The sequence below is a fragment of the Miniopterus natalensis genome, chromosome 1 (genome assembly GCF_054644295.1).
Source record: "Miniopterus natalensis isolate mMinNat1 chromosome 1, mMinNat1.hap1, whole genome shotgun sequence".
Classification (NCBI taxonomy): Eukaryota; Metazoa; Chordata; class Mammalia; order Chiroptera; family Miniopteridae; genus Miniopterus; species Miniopterus natalensis.
In genome coordinates this window covers 134,967,732-134,991,782 of record NC_142081.1, presented here as the reverse complement: position 1 = coordinate 134,991,782, position 24,051 = coordinate 134,967,732, and the positions used below count along the sequence as shown (strand labels likewise).

The 24,051-nt window shown below is 34.0% G+C and overlaps 1 protein-coding gene across 11 annotated transcripts in view; it reads left to right on the top strand.

The window, feature by feature from the left end:
- Positions 1-24,051, top strand: part of ZMYND11 (zinc finger MYND-type containing 11) — a 121,389-nt gene that overhangs the window by 59,644 nt on the left and 37,694 nt on the right. For 7 of the 11 annotated variants that reach the window (XM_087826062.1, XM_087826070.1, XM_087826053.1 and 4 more), the window contains 2 exons: positions 14,940-15,099; positions 21,611-21,655. In XM_087826062.1, the coding sequence (XP_087682188.1) occupies positions 14,940-15,099; positions 21,611-21,655 (205 nt within the window). The remainder of the gene's footprint in view (positions 1-14,939; positions 15,100-21,610; positions 21,656-24,051) is intronic. The other 4 variants (XM_087826094.1, XM_087826093.1, XM_087826079.1 and 1 more) reach the window with 1 other exon arrangement.

The following is a 24,051-nucleotide window of genomic DNA, read 5'->3' as shown; positions in this document are numbered from 1 at the left end:
ATGGGTGAAGAATATGAGGCTGTGTGAGTAAATTATTTGTCCCAGGTTAAGTATTAGAATTAGGAAGAACCTCGGTCTTCAGAGTACATTCTAAACTTTTAAATAAATTCATTGATAAAGAGTCCACAGGATGCTGTTTAGGTTTTGAAGTTTATTCATTTTTGTTCAACACAATTTTAAAATGAAATATTTGTTGTATACCTGTTCATCTATAAAGCACCTAGTGGCAGATTATTATTTTTAAAATTTTCTGTAGTAAAATGCACACAACATGAAATTTACCATCTTAACCCTGTTTAAGCGCGCAGCTTAGTGTTGTTAAGTACATTCACGTTGGCAGCCATCACCACCATTCATCTCCAGAACTATGTCAGTCTTATAAAACTGAAACTCATTACCTATTAAACAATAACTCCCCACCACGCCTGGCGACCATAACCACCATTCTACTTTCTGTCTTTATAATTGTGACTAAGTGCTGCACAGAAGTGGAATTATATAGTATTAGTCTTCTTGTGACTGGCTTATTTCACTTAGCATAATGCCCTCAAGATTCATCCGTATCGTGGCATATTCCAGAATTTTCTTTGTTTTGCATGTATACACCACATTTTGCTTATCCATTTATCTGTCAGTGGGCACTTGGGTTGCTTCCCAGTTTTAGCTATTATGGATAATGCTGCTATGAACATGGGGTGTACAAGTATCTCTCTTTGAGACCCTGCTTTCAGTCCTTTTGGCTCTATCCCCAGAAGTGGAATTGCTGGATCATATGGCAGTTCTATTTTTAATTTGTTGAGGAACCACCATACTGTTTTCCACACTGTCTCTACCGTTTTACCTTTTCACTAGCAGTGGCCAAAGGTTTCAGTTTCTGATTATCCTCATCAACGCTTGTTTTCTGTTATTTTGATAGCAGCCATCCTAATGGGTGAGAGGTGGTATCTCATTGTAGTTTTGATTTTCATTTCCCTAATAATTAGTGATGCGGAACATATTTTCATGTGCTCTTTTGCCTTTTGTGTATCTTCTTAGGAGAAATGTCTATACAAGTCCTTCGCACAATTGGGTTGTTCATTGTTGGGTTTTGGGAGTTCTCTATATGGTGATGTTAATCCCTTATCAAATATATGATTGCAAATATTTTCTCCCACTTAGAGGCTGACTTTTTATTATGTGGCAGCATGTCTCTTGTGCAAAATTTTTTAATTTCCAAAGTCCAATTTGTTTATTTTTCTTTTGCCTGTGCCTTTGGTGTCATATCTAAGAAATCATTACCAAGTCCAGTGTTGTGAAGCTTTAGTCCTGTTTTCTTCTAAGAGTTTTAGGTTTTACATTTAGGTCTTTGATCCATTTTGTGTTAGTTTTTGTATATGGTGTTAGGTAAGGGTCCAATTCTGTTCCATTGCTTGAATATATCCAGGTTTTCCCAGCACCATTTGTTGAAAAGACTGTTCCCTATTGAATGGTCTTGGCACCCTTGTAAAAAATAATTTGAATGTATGTATATGTGAGGGTTTATTTCTGGGCTCTTTATTCCATTGCTCTATGTTTGTCTTAATGCCAATACTACCTAGTTTTGATTACTGTGGCTTTAAAGTAAGTTTTGAAATTGGGAAGTGGGAATCCTCCAGTTTTTTTGTTTTGTTTTGTTTTTTCAAGATTGTTTTGAAAACAATGTTAGGATCTCTTTAGATTTACATATGAATTTTAAGTTGGGTTTTCCTATGTCTGAAACAAATGTCACTGGGATTTTGATGGGGATTGTATTGAATCTGTAGATTGCTTTGGGTAATAATTGACATTTTAACAATATTAATTTTTCTAATCCATGAACATGTGATGTGTTTCCATTTATTTATGTCTTTAATTTCTTCTAGCAGTGTTTTATAGCTTTGATTGTACACATTTTCACATTGTTGATTAATTCCTAAGTATTTTAAACTTTTTGATGCTATTGTAAATGAAATTATTTTCATAATTTGCTTTTCAGATTGTTGATAAAAATGGAACTGATTTTTGTATATTGACTTTGTATCATAGTGCTTTGCTGAATTCATTTATTAGTTACAACAGCTTTTTTGTGAAGTCTTTAGAATCTTCTACATATAATATCATTGCAGAGACAATTTTACTTCTTCCTCTCCAATTTGGATGCCTTTTATATCTTTCTTGCCTAATTGCTCTAGCTAGAACTTCTAATATTGTGTTTAAAAGAAGTGGTGAAAGTTGCCTTTTTTCTGAGCTTAGAGGAAAAGTTTTGTCTTTGAGTATGTTGTTGGGTTTGTCATATATGGCTTATATTATGGTGAGGTAGTTTCCTTCTACGCCCAATTTATTGAGTTTTTATCATGAAAGGGTGTTGAATCTTGTCAAATGCTTTTTTTCATCTATTGAGATTGATCATGATTTTTATGTCTCATTTTATTAATGTGGTGCATCACATTTATTGATTTGTATATGTTGAACGTTCCTTGCATATATAAAGCATCTAGTAGCAGAGCATTATGATTAAAAATTTTTTTCTTTATATCTAAAAGTAACATAACCATATTGCAGGATACTTGAAAAATAGAAAGCAGAAAGATAATCACTTTTAATTTCTCTACTCAAACCCAAGTAGGACCCATTTTAATTTATTTCTGGTCATTTTTCATGCTGTTTGTTTTTTTCTTGCGTTATTTAGCCTTTTACCATGCTGTTATATGGTCACCATAAATTATCATTGGTAATGAATGGCTGCATGGTAGTCCACCTGTTGATACTGTTCATTAATATACTTTGGGAGAGAAGAGGAATGAGATGCAAGATAAACATTTATTATAATGTTTATGTTACATTATCTTTATACCTTCAAAACAGCCACACGTGCTGATACTACTATGGATTTTACTTTATAAAAATGCATATTGGAATGCAGACAGGTTAAGTAACTTGTCCAGGGTCTTGCAGCTAGTAAGTTGTTGAGCTGGTGTTTGAACTGAGATCTGTGTAACTTCAAAGGCCTTGCTTTTTCCACTGTGCTTTCATGTTGTCCATATGTCATCTATTGAATTCTTTTTTCCCCCTTTTTTTTAATTAAATTTTTTTTCCAAAATATTACACGTGTCCATTTTTCTCCCCAATGACCCATTCCACCCTGTCCCACCGCCCTCCCTAGTCCCTCTCCACACCATTGTTATTGAATTCCTATAATACCTCTGTGTTCTTATTATACAGATATCTAGTAATACCAATAATGAGGTAAAAGCTTAGAGGAATTAATGATAATCAGTGCAGGAATGATTTACTTAGAACATATTAAGTGAAGGGCATTGGGCTAAGCACTTTACATTTATCACCTTGTTTAGCTTTTATTACAACCCTATTACCCTCTTTTTTTAATCACCATTACTACCATTGTTATATTCTTGGATAATTTGTGTGTTTCCATTTTTCCCCCCACTGTGTTTAATAATCTTCTTGCATTATAGCCTTTCCCTATGCTTTGAATTACTTCCTACAGTGGGTATTCAGGTTGTCTTCAGTTTATCTCTACCACAAATAACCGTGCATTGCTCCAGTTCTTTACTACCATAATAATAGTTTCCTTTTTGACCTATATGAGGAATTCAGTAGTGTGTATATCCAGGAACAGATTCCTCATTGGTTATAGAATATTTTATACACTTAATTTGACTTGCTCTGAAGAGAGGACATCTCACTCTACATGTTCGTTAGCAGTGAACAAAGATTTGGTTTCCCCTGTCCTTTATTCTCAGTCTGTTATGATTTCCCCTAGCCCCAGGAAATCACTAATTTGCTTTCTGTCACAGTGATTAGCTCTGTGTGTTCTAGAATTTTATATAAGTGGAATTATATAGTATGTTCTTTTTCATGATTAGCTTTTCTTGGTCAACATGTTTTAAGATTCATTTGCTGCATATATTGGTAGTTTATTTTTCATTGCTAGGTAGTATTGCATTATATGGATATACCACAGTTCTTTTTTTATTTTTTATTTTTAATATATATTTCTTGATTTCAGAGAGAGGAAAGGAGAGGGAGAGAGAGAGATAGAAACGTCAATGAGAGAGTCATTGATCGGCTGCCTCCTGCACTCCCCCGACTGGGGATCGAGCCCGCAACCCGGGCATGTCCCCTGACCAGGACTTGAACCCCGATTGCCTGAATCTTAGGTTGATGCTCAACTGCTGAGCCACGCCCGGCCGGGCTATACCACAATTCTTAAAATTCATTTATCTGCTGAGGGACATTTGAAATGTTTCCATTTGGGGACTATTATTACAAAAGCTGCACAGTGCTTTCATGTACAGACGTAGGTGATGTATATTCAGATAAATACCTAAAAGTAGAATACCTACAACTGGGGTAAGAGTGAAAGGGCACTACTAGTAGTTATACTGGTACAACATGTAAAACAGACAATTCAGGAAAAAAGGGTGGAAGGTGGGTGGTTTTTAATTGTGTGTATGTGTCCCTTGTATTTGTATAAGCTTATCAAATGCATATATACATAGTGAGGTAATATATATTAGAAGGGGTGAGGAGGAGGGGAAAAGAGAGAGAAGTTTAGGACATAAAATTGAGTCAGGAATAAAACTAATAGAAAAAGTTCTGTGAGGCCCCACAACTTGCTTAAGGATATTACAGATCTGGCTTTCTGTTTTCTAGTAGCTAATACTAGAAAATAAAGAGGCAAAAATAGCAGCCAGTGCAAGAACCATTTACTTAGGTAAATGGGGAACCTTATTCTTATAATAATGACCATAAAGGAATCAGTTGCTAAGTTGAACCATAGCTATTTCTAATAGTTCTGAAACCAGAAAGAAATTGATTCCTAGGATTTTAATAAAATTAACCATTTTATATTTGTTACAAAGCTCATGTCAGATGGCAGCGTCTACTTCTGTGTCTAAGTAGTTAGGCTAAGATCTCAGGCAGTTTTAATTAAAATGTTACTGTTATATTAAAAAAAAAGTATGTCAAAATGCTACTCTGCCATTGCTTGTGCTCTTTTTATCCAATTGCAAAGGAAATTGAAACATGAAACTTGCAATGTGCTCTGAAATTATGGGGCAGTACTAATCTTATCCAAATCATTCAGCACACACTTAAGTTTGTTGTATTTCCATCGCGATGAAGGCCTCTGGACTCCATTATAGTGTGAAGCTGCTTGTAGGGACAAGAGGACAGTACAGGTGTTCATTATGTTTTCTAGTTAGTAGAAAACATATCAGTACATTTTGTGGTAGTTTCTTGTGCCCGGATATGATCATATTTAACAGTGTCTGGGTGTGCTCACCTCCCAGAATACTCATGTCAAACAATGGTGACACACAATTCTGAGAATGAATCATTAGAAGGGTTAATGATAGGTAATTACTTTTAGGAAATTATGGCTCAAGAGATTTCTTACTTTGGTAAAATGTTAAACCTGCAGTGGCTGTTACCATTAGCTATATACTTTTTGTCTTGGAACATGCTGAGTTATCTCAGGGGAAATGAAACAAATTAGGGTTTTGCAAGCTGTTGCCTGGATACACTTCAGTGCGCAGCAGTTGGAAAGTGGTGTCCTGGGGGAAACACGGGGAGGAGAATTACAGGAAAGGAACTGGATGGAATGGGAGAAAATTAAAAAGTTACTGAAAAGTTCAGAGACATTGAATATAACATATCCGTATTAGATATTTACATACTATTCATGATTTATCCTAAGTGAAATTAAAATAGATTAGATGGCCACTGTAAATGCATCTCAAATCCAGATTGTTGTTTTTGCCTCTTTGTTTGAAGAAGATAAGACCCTATGATGGACAAACAGCCTGTAAAAAAAATGAGAAACCTGGAGTGACCTTAATCTGATTTATTAGCATGAAGAGTATTTTCACTTGAAGTAAACCTGCCTGAGTACTTGATGATCTAAGAAAAGGAATAATGGATTGGGATCTTTCGTTGTGTTCAATGTTTATCACATAAATCACTCAATCCTTCAGAATTAAGGATATACTTAGCCTGCAGTGCTCAGTAAGAGGACATTACTCCTCATTAACATCTATAGCATGCTGGCTCAATTCCACTTTTTAAGAAAAATAGGTGAGAATCAATATATTTTCTAAAAGAATAGAAGAGTAGGGAAAAAACAGGAATTCCTCAAGTTTAGACATTACTTTATGAGCTTGTGTTTGTTGACACTTTATTAGTGATTTCTGTCACAATAAGTATGAAACCAAACATGTTACATTGCTCATATAAGGTTTGGATGTATTGCATAGACCACGCACATAAAAAAGAAACCACTGGCATATCAGCTGTGTGGATAGGTATGTTTTTAACCTTTTGTCATTCTTGATATGTCCTTTTGCTAATTCACTGTTCCCTGTTTTAGTTTTCTTACTCTTATAATTTGTAATGTTAATTTTTTGTTTAAATCTATCTTTTACTGTGTTTCTTCCATTGTTATAATTTATAATTTGCCCCCCAAAGCTGATGCTTTGTTCTAATTCTTATTTTCTATTACATTTAAATATTTAAGTCATTCAAAATTTAAATAATGTAGATATAAATTATTTTTATACAGATTGCCATTTGGTTATTTCAGTATCACTTGCTAAATATTGTATATATTTTCTTCTTCCTTTTTTTTTTTCTCAAGAAAGTTTCTGTATATACTTCATACTCTTTCCTGGCCTCCCCATTTACAAAATTCTTGCGAAGTTGGGAACCTCCCTGGGACTGGCTGGGCTCCCAGACCTAAGCAGACCAATGAGGCGGGAGGGCACCCAGAGGTCAGTCAGCCCTTACTTACCATGGCATCCTAGCCATGGCCCCCAAGCTTCCTGACATGCACCATGTTATCACCTGCCCTGGAGCTGCCCACACTTAACGGTTTCCCTTCTTTTGTAATGCATACCTTCTGCATTTAGATACTTGTGTATTTGGACCTATTTCTAGATATTCTGATCTTTTGTATTGTTCTTTTGTTTGATTTTTTTAGTCTGGAACCGAACATGCAAGATCTTCAAGGTATGCCAGTGTACCAGAGTTAATTAATAAATTAAGGAATGTTTGGATGTTAACTAGACTGACTGTGGTGATCATTTTGCAATATATACAAATATTGAATCATGCTGTGTACACCTGAAACTAGTATAATGTTATGTGTCAATTATATCACAAAAAATAAGTTAAAAAAAGAAATTAAGAAATTTTGATAATTGTACTATTTTATGTAAAAGGTTAACATTAGGAGAAGCTGGATAAAGGGTATATGGGAACTTGACTATTTTTGCAACTCTTCTGAAAGTCTAGAATTCATTTAAAATAAAAGCTTTTACAAGATCGCATTGAAATTTTTGATGCTCATGAATAAATTCAAGCATTTATTGAGTACCAATACTGTGCGAGCCACTGTCTAATATAATTTGTCATTTGCTCCCACTGGTGGCACCTCTCCTGGCTGCAACTGCAGGTAGGCAGCAAATAGGTCCTATGATTAGAAGCCCTTAAAGGGAAGTAAATAGTATGTATTTGAAAAAAATTCAATGCAAATGTAACAACTATTTTAAATAATGTATACATGTTCTTAGCCTTTAGGTGACACTTTTTAATGCATGTTAGATCACTTACTCTTTTTTTAAAAAAACTTTATTGTTGAGAGTATTACAGATGTTCCCTCTTTTTCCCCTCAACCCCCTCCACTGGGTTCCTGCCCTGCCCCAGGTCTTCACCACCCTATTGTCTGTGGGCAATGCATTTACTCTTTATTCTAATTTTCCTAAACTCAGACTTTTCATTTCAGAAAACAAAATCCCTTATATTTATCAGTTTACTGATAAAATGTATGTACCAATAACCTTTGGCAAGTGTCATGTTTAATGGTTGAACTGTTACAAGAATCGCTTCCAAATCTGAAATGAGGCTACACAGTATTACCACCTAAGGGTGTACATTGCACTGGGAAGCTGCCTCAGTGCAATAAGAAAGGACAAGTTTAGCCCTGGGGGTGGCTCTGTTAGTTGGAGTGTCGTCCTGGACACCAGCAGGTTGCGGTTTGATTCCTGGTCAGGACACACACCTACGCTGCTGGTTTGATATCCTGTCAGGGCATGTACAGGAGGCAAGTGATTGATGTTTCTCTCTCACATCGATGTTTCTTCTCCCCCTCCCCCAATTAAACATATCCTTGGGCCAGGATTAAAAAAAAGAAAAATAACAATTAAAAAGGACAAATTTAATAGACTCACTTAAACAGACGATAGACTTAATTTAGATAAACTTAAAACTAATATAAGAGTTTAGCAAGGTTTCTGAATATATACCAGCAACCACCAAACAGAAAATATTATATAAAATAAAATCTCCTTTTCAAAGGAATAAAAAATATGCACTATCTAGAAAATCCCAAAAGATATAACTTTTTATGGAGAAAAAGTTATAAAACTTCATTAAGGTCATAGAAGATACAGATAAATGAACAAATATACCAAGTTCATCAGTGAAAAGACTTAAGTGATATTTATTCGCATGTTAATCAAAATTTCAAGTGTTTTTCATAGATCTTGGAAAACTGATGCTAAAATAATTATGGATGAGTAAAAGACCAAGAAGAGCCAAGGTGAGTTTGAAAAGGAGGGGAATTACCCAGATTGGCAAGCTTATGTGGGAGAAAGGCACTTCCATACATTGCTGGAGCCACTTTGTTTTTTTTAAATTTATCTTTATTGTTGAAGTATTACAGATGTCCCCTTTTTTTACCCACTGACCCCTTCAACCCTGCCCCTACCCTCCACCCCAGGTAGCTACTTTTTAAAAGTAAAAATAATCTTTAGCTAATAGGTGTGCAAACAAAATCCTTAAAGGCATACTGTGAAACAATGTTTTCTTCCTACTCATCTGCTGATCTAAGTTCCCCTTGGGGGTAACCTTTTTACAGTTTCTGGAATATAACTCTTGTGCATATGCAGAGATAATTATATAATGCTTTCCATAAATTGTACCATTTTATACAATGATATTTTTCACTAATTTTCTTTTTTTTAATTGAGGTATAATTGACAAATAACCTTATATTAGTTTCAGGTGCACAACATGATGATTCAGTATTTGTACATATTGCAAAATGATCACCACAATAAGTCTAACATCCATCACCATACATAGCTTTTGTGATAAGGAATTTTAAGGTATACTCTCTTAACAACTTTGAATTATACAATGTGGTTATTATTAGCTATAGTCACCACACTGTACATTACATCCCCATGACTGACTTTATTTTATCCAGAAAGTTTGTACCTTTTGACACTCTTCATTCGTTTTACTATTCTACCCTCTGTACCTCTGGCAACCACCAATCTATTCTGTTTTTGTTGTTGTTGTTAATGATCACCAGAGAATATTTTTTCCATTGCATTTTCAGAGAGAGTAGAAGGGAGGGGGAGGGAGGAGGAGGAGATGGAGAGAGAGAGAAATATTAATGTGAGACACATCTATTGGTTGCCTCCTGCATGCACCCCTGGGGTGGGGAGTGAATCCGAAACCCAGGTACCTGCTCTTGACCAGGAATTGAACCCAAGACCCTTCCTTACGTGGACTGATGCTCTAACCATCATGTTTTTGAGCTTCAGTTTCTTTATTCCTCCCCTTCTTGCTTTCTTTCCCCACTTTCTCCTTCCTTTCCTCAAAGTTCCACATATGTATAAGTGAGAACCTAGGGTATTTGTCTTTCTCTGTCTGACTTATTTCACTTATTATAATTCCCTCTAGGTCATCCACGTTGTTGCAAATGGCAAGATTTCCTTCATTTTTATGGACACACCACATTTTCTTTATCCATTTATCACCCAGTGGACACTTACGTTGTTTCCTTATCTTGGCTATTACAAATAATGCCACTGAACATGGGGTGCATGTATCTTTTCAAATTAGTGTTTCTGGTTTTTTCAGATAAATACCTGGAAGTGGAATTGCTGGATCATATGGTAGTCCTATTTTTAATTTTTTGAGGAACCTCCACATTGTTTTCCATAATGGCTGCATGAGTTTACGTTCCCATTAACAGTGCACAAGGGTTCCCTTTTCTCCACATCCTTGCCAAGACTTGTGTCCTTTTTGATGATAATGTTTGAACAGGTATGAGGTGATAACTTATTGTTTTGTTTTTTTAAAAAAATATATCTTTATTGATTTCAGAGAGAGGAACGGAGAGGGAGAGAGATAGAAACATCAATGATGAGAGAGTCATTGATCGGCCAGACTGGGGATCGGGCCTGCAACCCAGGCATGTGCCTGACCAGGAATCGAACCTTGATCGCCTGGATCCTAGGTTGACGCTCAGCCGCTGAGCCATGCCCAGCTGGGCTATTGTGGTTTTGATTTGCATTTCCCTGATGATTATTGAGGTTGAAAATCTTTTCATGTTACCTATTGGCCATCTATCTGTGTGTCTTCTTTGGAAAAATACTGCTTCATTTCTTTAATGATTATATATAAATCCTTGGTATGGTTATATTATAAATAGTCCCCTAAGATGTATGTTTAGATTGTTTCTAATCTTTTTATGCTGGCAACAAATGTTAAAATGAATTTACTACCTCGTCTATTATTTCACACGTATCTTAAGTATATCTGTAGGATAAATATCTGGAAGTGGAATTGTGATACCACATTGATCTTCACAGGAATAGTACTAATTTACATCTCACCAGTGATGTAGTTCCAGTCAAGCCCAACCTACCAGTGCAGTGTGTCAGACTTTTTGTCTTTATGAATCTGACAGATACAAAATGTTATTTTGTGGTTTTTATTATTAATTAGAAGTTGTTTATATGTTAGGAATATATAGGATTCAAGTTAGATCTTTTGTTATATGTGTTAAAAGTATATTTCCCAGCTTATTTGTATTTTAATTTTGCTTATTGTGTGTGTTTTTTTGTTATGTGGAAATTGCTGATTTTGTGTAAATTTTTTGTTCTTTTCTTACATCGCTTTGGCTTCTGTTTTAACTTGGAAAGATTTTCTCACAGCATGATTACTGTTCAGTCTTTTCCTTCTAATAATTATGTGGGTTTTGTGTTTAATATTTAAATCTGATCTGTCCAGTATTTATTTGTGGGTACAGACTAGGGTAGGGCTCCATCTCTGTTTTTTTTCCAAGTTCATGTGCTCGATATCCCAATGCCCACAAGTTGATTAGTCTTTCACCTCCAATTTGAAATGCCACCTTAATTATAATCCAAATTTGTATTTGGGTCTCTTTGTGAACTTTATGTTTTTTCCCATTGGTCTGCTCTCCATGCACTATTCCCACAGTATTTTAATTACTTTGGTATTATAATGTTTTCAAATATGACATTACTCTTAAAGAATTGTCTTGGGAAGTTCTTGTTGCATTCTTTATAGAACTTTAGAATCAACTTGTCTATTTTGTGGTGGTCTTTATTTAAATTATCTTACAGGCAATTTGGATTTTGTTGTCTTTCATCCAGATACAGGTATGTCTTTCCATTTGTTTATCTTCTTTGTGTCAGTAGAATTTCAGATTTTTCTTCATACGGATCTTATTCTATTTTTTACTTGATACTTATTTTTCTTAATTGCTTCTATAAACGATTGGGGTCTTTTGTTATTTTAAACCTCCTAACTTTTTTTTGGTTTGTATAGATGAATGCTGTTAATTTTAGTATATTAGTTTTTACCCAAGCAAATAATTGATTAAATTATTTGATTATTTAAAATAGCACATTAGCTGATTTTCTTGGTTTTTCTCTGTATGTGATCTGCAAATAATGGTAATTTTAACTTCTTAACAAATCTTACACCCCATTTCTTTATCTGTTTCACCCACGTTGGTTATCTTTGGCAGAGTGTTAAAGACATTTTTGAATGTTTTGATTGGGGTAAGGAATGCTGTTTATGGGCTGGATGTTGAGTTTTATGAAATACCTTCTCAATGTGTATAGAAATCGTCATGATTTCTCACTTTTGATGTATTAATTAGATGAGTTATATTTCTAGATTTTTAAATACTAAGTATTCCTAGGAATCCTGAAACTGAACACTTGGTTGTGGTATATTCTTTTGATATTTGAATGTATTTAACATTGGATTGTATATTTAAATATTTTACTTAGTATTTTTATACCCATATTCCTATGGGACACTAGTTTTCTTTTTCAGTGCCTTTTTTTTTGTGGGGTTTTGTTACCACTTTTATGCTAGATCCCTTGCTTTCCTTCTTTACTATGTATTAGAAGAGTTTGAATCACATTGGAGTTGTCTGGTCATTAAAAGTTTGATAGAATTACCTTGTGAATATGTTCCTACCTTGTGTTTTTCTGGAGAAGCTCTTTGTCAACATCCTCTATTTCTTTGGAAATTGTCCTTTTTAAGTATTCTTTTTTTTCCTCTGGGCAAGTTTTGGTCATTTATATTTTCCTAGAAAACCAATAGTGTTATATTTTTGTACGGAAATGAACATAGTAGTTGCTTATGACTAGTATTTTAATTTCCTTTTTACATATGGCTTTGTCTCTGTAGACATTTTAAAAAATTTATCTTATTGTTGAAAGTATTACAGATATCCCCCTTTTTTTGCCCCATTGATCCCCCACCCCGGGCGTCTGTAGACATTTTTTAGTTTGTATGTTTTTGTGCTTTTCTTCTTCACTATTGATTAGATTAGCTAAGATATCTCTTAATTTTCCCTAAGAAGGACCTCTTGGATTAATATTGTTAGCTCCATAATTTTTCCTCTTTCACTAGCACTGTTTTAGCTTTTGTAATTTTTAGAAAATTGTTTTGATTCAATGGTTTATGAGAGTTTTCTTGTTTTGTTAATAATATCTGGTTTAATTTCATGGTGACTAGCAAATGACTTACTTTTGAATTCTATTAAGGTTGTTTTGTGACTGATTTTATGCTCAGTTTTAATGACTGTTTCTTGGATTTATTAAAGGCATTTTTTGGTTTTAAAGTAAATTCAGCTAGATCTGTTTTATTAATTAATAAATGTAATTAATTAATTAAAGGTCTTCTGTATCCATTCTTAATTTTGTTCATTTGATGTTTTTGTGGACTGAGAGAAGTGAATTAAAGTATTACAGTCCTGTATTACTGTCAATATTCTCTTCATTATTATAGTTTTTGCTTTAAAACTGCCTGTGCTCTGTTTGCCTTTTTAAAAAATAATTTTTGCCCAGTTGCAGTGTTGAGGCCTGCTTCCCTTGGGTTGTGTTCTTACGATATGCCTTTGCCCGTTCTCTTTCATTATTTCTGTCACTCTAAGTGTGCCTCTTGTAGACAGCACAATTTTTGTTTTGTGAGTCAATCTGTCTTTTTAATTGCTGCGTTTAGCTAATTTGTATTTATTAAAGACAAATTTACTTGGTTTGGGTCCTCTTATATTTAACATGCTACTTGTTTTTATTGTTTCTTTTCTTGTTTTTATTTTACTACATAATGTGTTTTTATGGGTTTCTTCAGATAATTTGGAAGGCTTGAATTTTTTTTTAAGGGCTGCCTTTATAAGTTTAAATAGTATACTCAATTCCTAAGATAATGTCTACTGGCTCCCTATAGCGAACAGGGAGGATATTAGTACATTTTCACTTTGGCTTAGCCTCCTTCCCCATGTTCAAAACTTCAGTTATTTTTGTTGGTGGTGTTCTTTATATATCAAAATATATATGTGATTTATCACTTTAGACTGTGACAGTGTATGTGGACTGTCTTCACCTTCATTCTCTTCTGCTCCATCTGTTATTACCGCGAGTCTGATCGTCAGGGCCAGTGCTAGGTTCACCGTAATCCCTTGTCTCTTTCTTCTTAGCCCTTCAATTAACTGCATTTGCAGAGAAACCAGATACTTTATTATCTTCTACAAACCATAAACACAGATAGTTTATCATCAGTCCATTGGATGGGGTTTACTACTTTTTTGTTGTTGAAATTTGTCCTCTGAGTTTACAAGGTTCTTCAGTGATTATTTTGAATGCTGATACTTAAATGACAGGCAAATTGACACAGATTCTTGTCCTACTTAATTTCCACGAGGACTGTAGGCATTGGCTCCCAGTCTCCCAGCATGGAGTATTTCTCCGACGAGTCTAAGGCTGGCCTGATTTGTGCCATGACATGTTGTTTCTGGATATCCAGCAGACTCTTTTATGTCTAGTAGTTTACTGGTAGAGGGTTTAGTTTGGAGGGGAATGGAAAATTGTATAAATTTCACCATTACCTGTAACATTTTATTTCCTTAAAAGTAAAAAAGATATGAAGCAAATATGTCAAAATGTTTACATGAGGAATCTCCAATATTATTTTCTCTGGTCCAGGAAGTGTTTGAAATATTACGTTTTTTTATGTTTTAAAAAATGCCATGTAACTGTAAATCAGAGAGAGCTTGTATGCGTTAGTGATCCAGTCCGCAGTATACTTTATTGAAAATCAGTTTTTACTTTATTAATCACAGCATGCATTGTTTTTTTCTTAATATGCTGAGAACTACTCATGTAATATTTATGTTTTCTTTGTTGTCATTTCCTAAGTTTTGAGTAAAAGCATTTTATATTCTAAAATTCTATGGCTGGAGATTATAAAACTCTAATGGCTGCAGAGTGGAAGTTAGTGGTAATTGCTCAACACTTAAACTAAATGGGATGTATGACTAAAATCTGTTAAGTGATTTATGTTTGCTGGTTTGGTACTGTTTTGAACAGATATTCCTCTAACTATACAAAATAGGAGTAAGGTTTAAAATACCCTGATAACTGAAAGAGTTAAGTATTCAGAACTCCTTCTGTCCTTCCTTTCATCGGTGCGGTCATAAGTACAAGTCATAATAAAAGAGAAATAAATCACCTCTATTTTCTTATTGTTACTCATTTTTATGTTTTAGTACTAAAAGATTTTTAAGTTTGTTTTTTCTCTGTGTTCAGGTACATGTCTCGAGTCCACGGTATGCATCCAAAAGAGACCACCCGTCAGCTGAGCTTGGCTGTGAAAGATGGTCTTATTGTGGAAACTCTCACTGTGGGCTGCAAAGGTTCAAAAGCTGGTATTGAACAAGAAGGATACTGGTTGCCAGGAGATGAGATTGTAAGTATGTTTCATTTGATAAATTTGGAGAAGCTGACCTAACTTTTTGAACATTATTTAAATACAACTTTTAGAAACTCATTTTCAGAAGTTTAGTAACATTTCACTTTTACTTATTAACATTAAGGACCTACATTGGTGGGGTGGATGCTTTCCTCTGTGTTTCTTTAGTAGGAGAAAACTCACTTTTAAAGAGAGCCTACTTTTTCTGTGTAGATTACCTTGAATCTGAAAAATTCAAACAAAACAAGTAAAACCCCTTTAATATACACACAATGATATTTCTAAGTTTTCTTTAATAAATATTAGTAAAAAATGTTTCAGTGAAGGATAATGTTGATGCCGTCTTGACAGATTGGAAGGAACAGACTGTCTTCTCAGGGACATACCATACTCAGGTTGGATGATGTCAGAGCCCAGAGCGATGCTTCAGGAGGGTTTGCAGGTGACAAGGTTTCAGGTGCTAGACACACCTGGGCCTAGTGTCTTTGTTGATTTGTTGACTATAGTGGGTTTTTGTGGCACTTGAAAGAAATCATAGGAAAGATAGAAAGTTAATTGTCTTTATATTTTTACCTAGTTCTTATAATTTTGACTTCCCTTTTAAGTTATATTTGAATCTTTTTAGTATGTAATTTTATATCCAGGGGCATTGTGAGAAGTATAATTTTTTTATTATGTAAAGACTGCTTTCGTGTAAAGTTTCCGTCTTCTCCTACCTTATTTGTTTTTGATATTTCTAGCATCTTGATTTAAAAAGTCTTCCTTTTTGCAACGGAACATCATTTAAGATGATAGGTTTCAAATTTAATAGAGTTAGTTTTTTTAGTTTCTGAAAGGAATGGATTTAGTAATTAGGTATTTCGAGAGTGTGCTTATCATGAATTCTCTGAAATCTGAAATTATAAAAAATCACATAAGATCTTAAAATTGGTTCTTTGTGGAAACATTTCCCAAAACCTTTGGGTTGCGTTTTCCTTTTGGCTCTACATCAGATGAACCAGTAACATACTGTCAGTGGTCAGTTCTGCACAGTAAGCTCATAGCGCATCCTCTGTGGAAGGCTGAGCTGCAGAAGCAGTTACAACAAGTTACAAACTTAGTGAGCTTGCTCAGTTTTAACATTGTTTTTGTCAGTTAAATCTATGCCTTCAAAGTTTCAGGAAAGAAAATTCACATTTTCCACAAACAAAACATAGAAGAAAAAATGTTTAATTTCACTGGTATTATTTTATTTATACACTAGAAGTGTTCTTGTAAATTTGAGTAAAAAATGTTTATAACAGAATAATTTTTCTGTTGACTTCCATACAGAAAAGTACACCTTTGTTGCCAATAAAGAAACTCTGGATGTGCAGCCATAGTAATAATATTTGTTTACATCAGGCATTAAAAGGAGGGCCATTGATGACTGATAGTCTCTTATGTACTCAGAATAATCCAGATAATATAAAATTTCTAATCCCAAAACACTTGGAAATGTACAGATTTAGTATAGAAGGCTATCCTGATAATTTCTGAGATTTATATAGTCATTAACCAAGTATAGTACAACAATTACAGGATTTTGGTTTGTGGATCATGTACATTTTTTCATAAAAGCGATTTTAGTTCTCCTTGCTTTTTAGATTTGTGCTTTTCCACATGTGTTTTTCTTCTTTAGTTTGAAGTTTCCTTGTTCATTTTAATTCAACGAGCAGTTAATGAGTTATATTTACCACTGTATTAGGTTATATATATATTTTTATTTTTACATGTACTTCCTGCGTATACTTTATAGCAGCACCCTTTTCTTTTTTTCTAGATGAAATCTTATATGTAAATCAAACAACCAGTGTACAGATTTTTAAAATTCATGTTGGTTTTTATTCACATTTTTATACTGCGTATGCATGTATGATATAAGTACAAGTGAGTATATAAAAGTTGTGCCCAGTTATAAAATATGCAAATATTAAAAATTCAGAGGCAATATAGTGTAGCAGAAAGAGGTAAGGTCTTATATGTATAATAGTCACTGGATCTATATTTAAGATGTAACTTATAAAATTATGAGATTAATTATATTTGTATCTCATGGCCATGGCTGGTATACCACCTGGCTATCCAGGGGCTGTCATGTGCTGCTATTGTCATGCCCTAGTAATACACTTGAAGGACACATAACTGTGTTGCACTTGGCACAGCACAATCATCTCACACTTGCCAACTCTGTGTTTAGGTACTGTGTGGCCTATGCACACAGGCCACTGTGTATGGGGCCAGTTGTGAACTACACAACTTAGGAAGTACTGCTCAGTTCTCAGACATCATATACTTGTATGTTTATTCAGCTATTTTCTAGCTGATGGTAGTAAAAGTGTCTTATTCTAACAAAATCAGTCTTAGGGAAGGATCACCTTTTTTGATTTGCACAAAGGAAACTGTGGGCCAGTTACAGCCCAGCATGCTGGCATTTGAGTCTGGGACCCTCCTTTATAGTTTCTCTACCTTGTATATGATATGTTGCCTCTAAAACTTGACTTTTTATATTGAAAGATACACATTATTATTCATCTTGTCAACTTTCTGACTCAGTATCAAAAGAAGAAAAAAGTCAAGTAGATATTTCTATATCTATTATCTATCTATCTCTCTCTCTATCTGGCCTTGGGAAGGAACAGTATAGGATTTTTTGGTCATTCATTTTTAAACCTTTAATTCAAAGTTACAAATATTTTTCATCTAGGGAAGTTCTACCATTTGAAAAATGGGTAGTAAAGCACTTCTTTTCCTTCTATAGCCTCTAAAAGTAGTTGATGGTACCTCAGAGGTATGGAAAATGTTGATTTCTCTTGATAAGTCCCACGAGTTACATCCTCTGAGATACTTTGTATTAGCAAAGAGACTGGACTCTCCTTATCTTGACTTTCACAATTATGGTGAGAAAGACAAGGTAGGCAAGAGTGCAGTTTTTTAGTGCTACTCAACTGTAGTTGAGCAAACACCGTGTTGGTGTCACACTTTTATTCCACCTCTGCTACCCGCCCCCACAATGATTTTATTTATAAAAATTTGATCCAATTGAAAAATATGCATATCTTGAGCAAAATTAAATCCAGCAGTGATACTCTAATAACATGTCAGGATATAGTTATATATAATCTGTTCAAGAGGAAGACACCAAAGATGGTGGCCTTCATTGTACTGAGGTTTTTCGACTGGAATGATTTTTAGATAGTTTGAGATGCTAGTCTCAACTATCATTTGTAGCCCTATTGAAGTGATCATTCTTTTGGAGAAACCATGATAAAATTAGGCAATAGATAAGCATCTTTATGGTGATATTTTGAATATGTTTGTTAGAGATAGTAGAATGAAGCCACTCTCAATTTAGTTTATTTAAATGTTAGTCAATAAACAAGCAAAAGTATATGTACCAACCAGTGTTTAAAATGACAAGCTTGCTGAACCTGGGGAACTCTCTTGTAAATTTTCTGTGGTCATCTTAAACTTCCAGATTTGTATGTTATTAATATCCACTAATAGGATCCAGATCATTCTTTCAGGGGTTGTTTGCATAGCTTTTGAAATTATATTGGTAAAAGGCCAGTAGACCAGTGAAACTTGATGCCTGACCATTTAATGTTTTGTTATATCAAGGTCTTTTTCTTTTGATTTTTTAAAAAAAGAATTATACATGTTCTGATAGATTGCTTCATTATCTACTTTCTCTAAAGAAATAAATATACATGAATTGCTACATTTAATCCACATTTGATCACAGTATTGAATGTCCTTTATTCTAACAACTTGAGAAATGTATTTCTTGGGCAGAATTTTACCATTTGCTGAACTCAGTTAAGTTTGGTATTTAGTAACTCCTTTTGTAATAAACACAGGTTACTTTCTTATGAGTTAAATTCTTAGCTCATACAGGACTCACTAAAGATAGGAAGGTCTTATAAAACTAATGTTTTGTGGTTTCACAGGTAACCTTGAGTTATGGATCATTTGCAGATAAAACATGTCAAATATGTGTTTTGAATTTGAGGCAGTTAATAAATTATATGATGACTTCCAACTGTATTTATGGTTCCTGGCACAAGACTATGACGCTATTATTTGACAGATACTTTTAATCTGACATTAATTTGGTCACTAGTGTAGAGGATGACTTAAAAGTGTAAAAAATGATGTTTGCTGTGAAATTACTTCTCTCTTTACTTACCTGCCAAATCCTGACTCAGGGTCTCATTTCTTTTTTCATACTTAATGCCAGTTCAAAAATAATCTATCAGTGTAGGAACCACAGCTTGCATTTTCAGTTAGAAGCCTTCTGCTAGTTTTGTTGCTTATGATGCAAGAGCAACTACAGAAATGAGCTCATAACAGTCTTGGCCATGATGTCCTGCTTCAATTTGAGTACTTTCTTTTCATATAATTAAGCTTGTCCCACCATTAAGCAGGACCTCATACTACTTTTAAAGTAGTACTCAGGGGTAAGATAGACATTTTTCCTCTGTGATCATCTGCTTATCCTGATTCAGAATGACCTATCTAAAGAAACCGTGGTTCATGTACCTCTTGAAACTTAGTTAAGCTAACATTTTTTAGATAGGAGGTAGGAATGGATTTATATCTTCAGAAATCACACCATTAAACAGCCATGGCAAGGTGTTACCCTTTGCTTTGTTCTTGAAAAAATATTGAGAGGTCTGCTGAATTCAAAACAGTTTGTCTCTCTGAGCCCACTTCATAAATATAGCAGAGTGAATTGATATATTTTAAAGATTAGATCTTTGCATTTTCCTTATTATAAATTATAGTTGTCATAAATTAATCATGTTTTCAATACTCTAAGTAAAGAACTAGATGTTCCTTGGATACCTTTGATTTTTTTTAAGTGAAATATATTTTGTTATATTTATGTTAATTATGTGCAGAACTGCACATATCTTCCAAAGGTCCATCACCTGTCTCAGATACAAAAATAAAAATAACTGTTTTTTTACTAAGTAAAGTATTAAGTATTTGGTGATATTAATTACAAACCAGTTATAATATAGTTCTGTGTATATTCAAACTTTAATGTGCTTATACTTAGAAATTATTATTGCTTTGGTAAAGAATGTCCATTTTATTCAGTAGAATATTTTGGGTCATGCTGTTCTGTTTTACTCTTTTCAGCTTATTTATTTGTGTGTGTGTGTGTGTGTGTGTGTGTGTGTGTGTGTGAGAGAGAGAGAGAGAGAGAGAGAGAGTGTTTTTTTCCTTCTGTCTAAATTCTTTTCACTAAGCAATGTTGTAATATTTTTATTTAAAAAACTAATATCTAAAATTACTGTAAATATTTTAATCATTAAATTCTTACCTCTCAGTGATTAACTGAATTAACAGAATTAAACTAAACCTTGAATTGTAGAGAATTCATTTTGTTATTTATGTTAAAATACCACATCAAACACATATTTGATAATGTAAGATTTATCTGCTCATTGCATATAAGTAGGGAATCACTTTAAAAGGTAGAATCTCTTAAATATGATGAGGGTGGATTATAGTTTGGGGGGGCCCTTGTTACAGATACAGTTCTCCCATGAACTCTCTTGCTTTAGTGTTATCTCTAAATTGACTTAACAGTATTTCTTGCTCCATCTAGCGTACACAAATGTTGTGAGAGCTGTCATAACTTAAAAGTCCTGAAAAAATTTGCACATGTGTAATTACAAGCGTCACATTATTTTGTGATTTGTGTAGCAAACAGATCATCTTTACGCCAGCTAACACTTACTGAGCATAGTAACTCAGTTGATCCTTATAAAGACCTATATACTAGGCATTATTATTTTGTGCATTTTACAGATAGAAAATGATATGCAGAGAAGCTAAGTATTCTGCCTTAGATGACACAGCCTGTGAGTGCCGAAGCCAGGATTTGAGCCACTCTGGCTCCAGAGTCTTAACCAAATGCTATAAATGGCGACAGAGATGTAGGGCAGCAGGCTGCTTCTAGATGATGGAATGTTTTCTAGTAGCTTCTGAAGATAGCCTGTGTATGTGTCACACATGGTGAAGTGTGGAGTTTACCATGTTCACAATCATCACTTACAATTAAGAAAAATAACCAAGCTTGTACCAATTTCAGATAAAAAAGATATATATTTGTGGTCTTAATGAAATTTATAGTGGCTCTGAGTTTGTTAATAAAATGTTTTTCTAATGTCATGATAGGTTTCATGGCACACAACTTTCTAAAGAGAGAGGTTTTCTCTGTCCATTTGTAGCTTTTGTGTTAGTATCAAAAGTTTCCTCTTAAACTAGTAGTGACTTGAGTTTGCATGCTACTGTCTACTCATGATGAGCACATTCATAGACTGTCACTTGATATCATCTGCAAAATAATGTAAGTCGTGTAGCAAATAATAAACAGTTTGACCCTCTTATGAAATCCCTTTAGCTTTGTGTATTGCCTAATATTGAGCAAAGTTACAGTAGAGAGACCAAGATTATTTTGTTTTTATTTTGAAAGGCCTACAGTATGCAGCCTTTCTCCAGGACAGCAACCCCAAACAAGGTGAACTAATTTTGCACTGTTATTCTACTTTAAATCTGCTTTTTAAAACTATTACATTTCTGCCTTTCTTTAGATTAGCTTAGTTAACTCTTGTTAGAATTGTTGATTAAAACCATCTTGTCTTTATATTGCTTCTAGTTTGGGATTTTTTGCTAATAGGTTTGCTTTTAAAAAACTTTCTTGAAGTCTTGAAGTGGCATTTCACATATTATGCTGTTAATCAGGCTGTATCAGAGTAGTTTCTGACATCTGGTGAAATCCAGGGAAAATGTAGGCTTAGCTTAGGGCATACATTATTGAGTATTAGTCAAAGCCCTATGTAAATTAATTCCAAAAGAGAAATTGTGGGCAACTCTGCCTGTGATAAACATGCTTATATCATTTCTACCTCAGAAAAGTCTGCCCTGGGTTCAGAATTTTATAACTGTTGGACTTGATTGTCATTTTGTATATTCTAAACAGCTGTTGCTATGATTAAAAGAATGAACAGCACGTACATCCCCAGCCTATACTTTCTCTTACATCAGATAACAGAGTTAAGTTATATGCCATTATGTAAGTAATATATCCACATGTTTCTCTACTTTTACTTCACTTGAATTATATTCTTATTTCTATAATTTTTATGAAAACTAGGTCTGCTGTTAAATACCCCAGCGAGGGAAGATCCATTTTCATCTTGTTTTATGGGTAGATGGGAGAGAAAAGGGATAGAAAAGGGGAGGAGGTAATGTGGGGAGACTGGAGCTATGCACCAAAATTACACTCTTGCTCCCTTCTCTTAGTTGACTTAGTAACTACCATTGTAAGGATCACAGGAAGATTAATTAATGTAAAAAATTTCCAATGATGGTTGGCAGTTTCTTTTGTTAATAATGGGTCAAATATAAGCCCCCCATATCCTTTAAGATGTTTCTGAACAACTATGAAAAAAATATTCTGAAATATTTCGTTTTAAACTTGGAAAGAGTTCTGTTAAATCCGAATAGAACAAAGTATCTTATCTCCACTGAAACCTAATTTATCAATGATTTTGTATATAAAAATGAAAATAGCTAAAATGCAGCCTTACACATAAACTTTGTGAAATGGGTACACAATGACTGTTTAGTATAGCCAAGCTGATCACACACACATACTGTGTCTGTAGTGCCACTGCAGCAAACTTGGTGAGGTAGGTTTTTTTCCTACCACGCACACATTAGGGTTTTATGTCTTATCAGTATCTTAAGGTTTTTTTAGCAGTCAGACTGAAATTACTCCAGTGTAAGTTTACAGAGTATATACACCTGCAGCTAATAACTAGAAATGGTTTTCTTTATTACTTTGGTCAACAAAGACGACAATTTCTGAACAAAAGCAAACTAAAAAGTTTTCATTTTTGCTGAATTTACTGATGCACACCAGCCGTGACTCTGAATGTGAATTTTGGAACATTAGTGACTCTCATTCTTTTTGAAGGATTGGGTAGTAGCCATGTCATGTAGTCAGGCAGAAATTAATACGTTTCAACGTCAGGTGCCAAAGGAGTCACTGCCTGCTAAACAAGTGCTATATTTGAAGCCCATTTATTGGGGGAGTAATTGACATATGAGGAAACAAGAAAACTGCTCAACTTCAGAAACAGAGTGTAGGCAATAATTTATAAAAAAGAAAAATGGTGGCAGAGCCCAAGTTTGGAATTTTAGGACCCTCATTGGTAGTGACCTTGATTACACCAAATGTGGGTTAAACCGTTGTTCACTTAGTTACCACATCTACAAAAGAAAGCTGAGAATGAATCCATCACTCTTAACAGGTATTTTTTGACAGAAGCTAAGAGTGTATTTATGAAGAATGAATTCTAAATTAAGAGCACTTACAACATCTTCCTGTTTATATTTAAATGGTATTGACTATACAAAAAAGAGTGTAACAAAAAAGAAAATGTTGAAGAAAACCTGTATACCTGCAGTTACGTTCTTTTATTTCCAGGAATAGTCCCAATAAGAAAATGAGCCTACTTCCTTTTTAGTTTTTTATGGCAGTGTCCTTTGGAGAATGTGATTAAACCTTTAGTTTCACATTTTCAATTTATTTTTCCAAATTCAACAGACCCTGAAAATTTGACAACCTATCAGAACATGGACATTCTGATTAATGGTTATTTTCAATAAAGCATCCAATACCATGGATGAGAAGATAAGAATAGTGAGCATCACCATTTATTACTTTTTTTCTGTCCCACAGTGTGTTAATTAAGTACTTACTTTTTTTTTTTTTTTTTTTAAAAAGAACAAAATAGAGGTTTGTTTATTTGAAATACTAAGGTATAGATGTCTGTCTGGGGTACTAAGCTCACTGAAAAAATTATTCCATAAATTATATTTTAAAAATTGAAGATAATCTTAGAACTG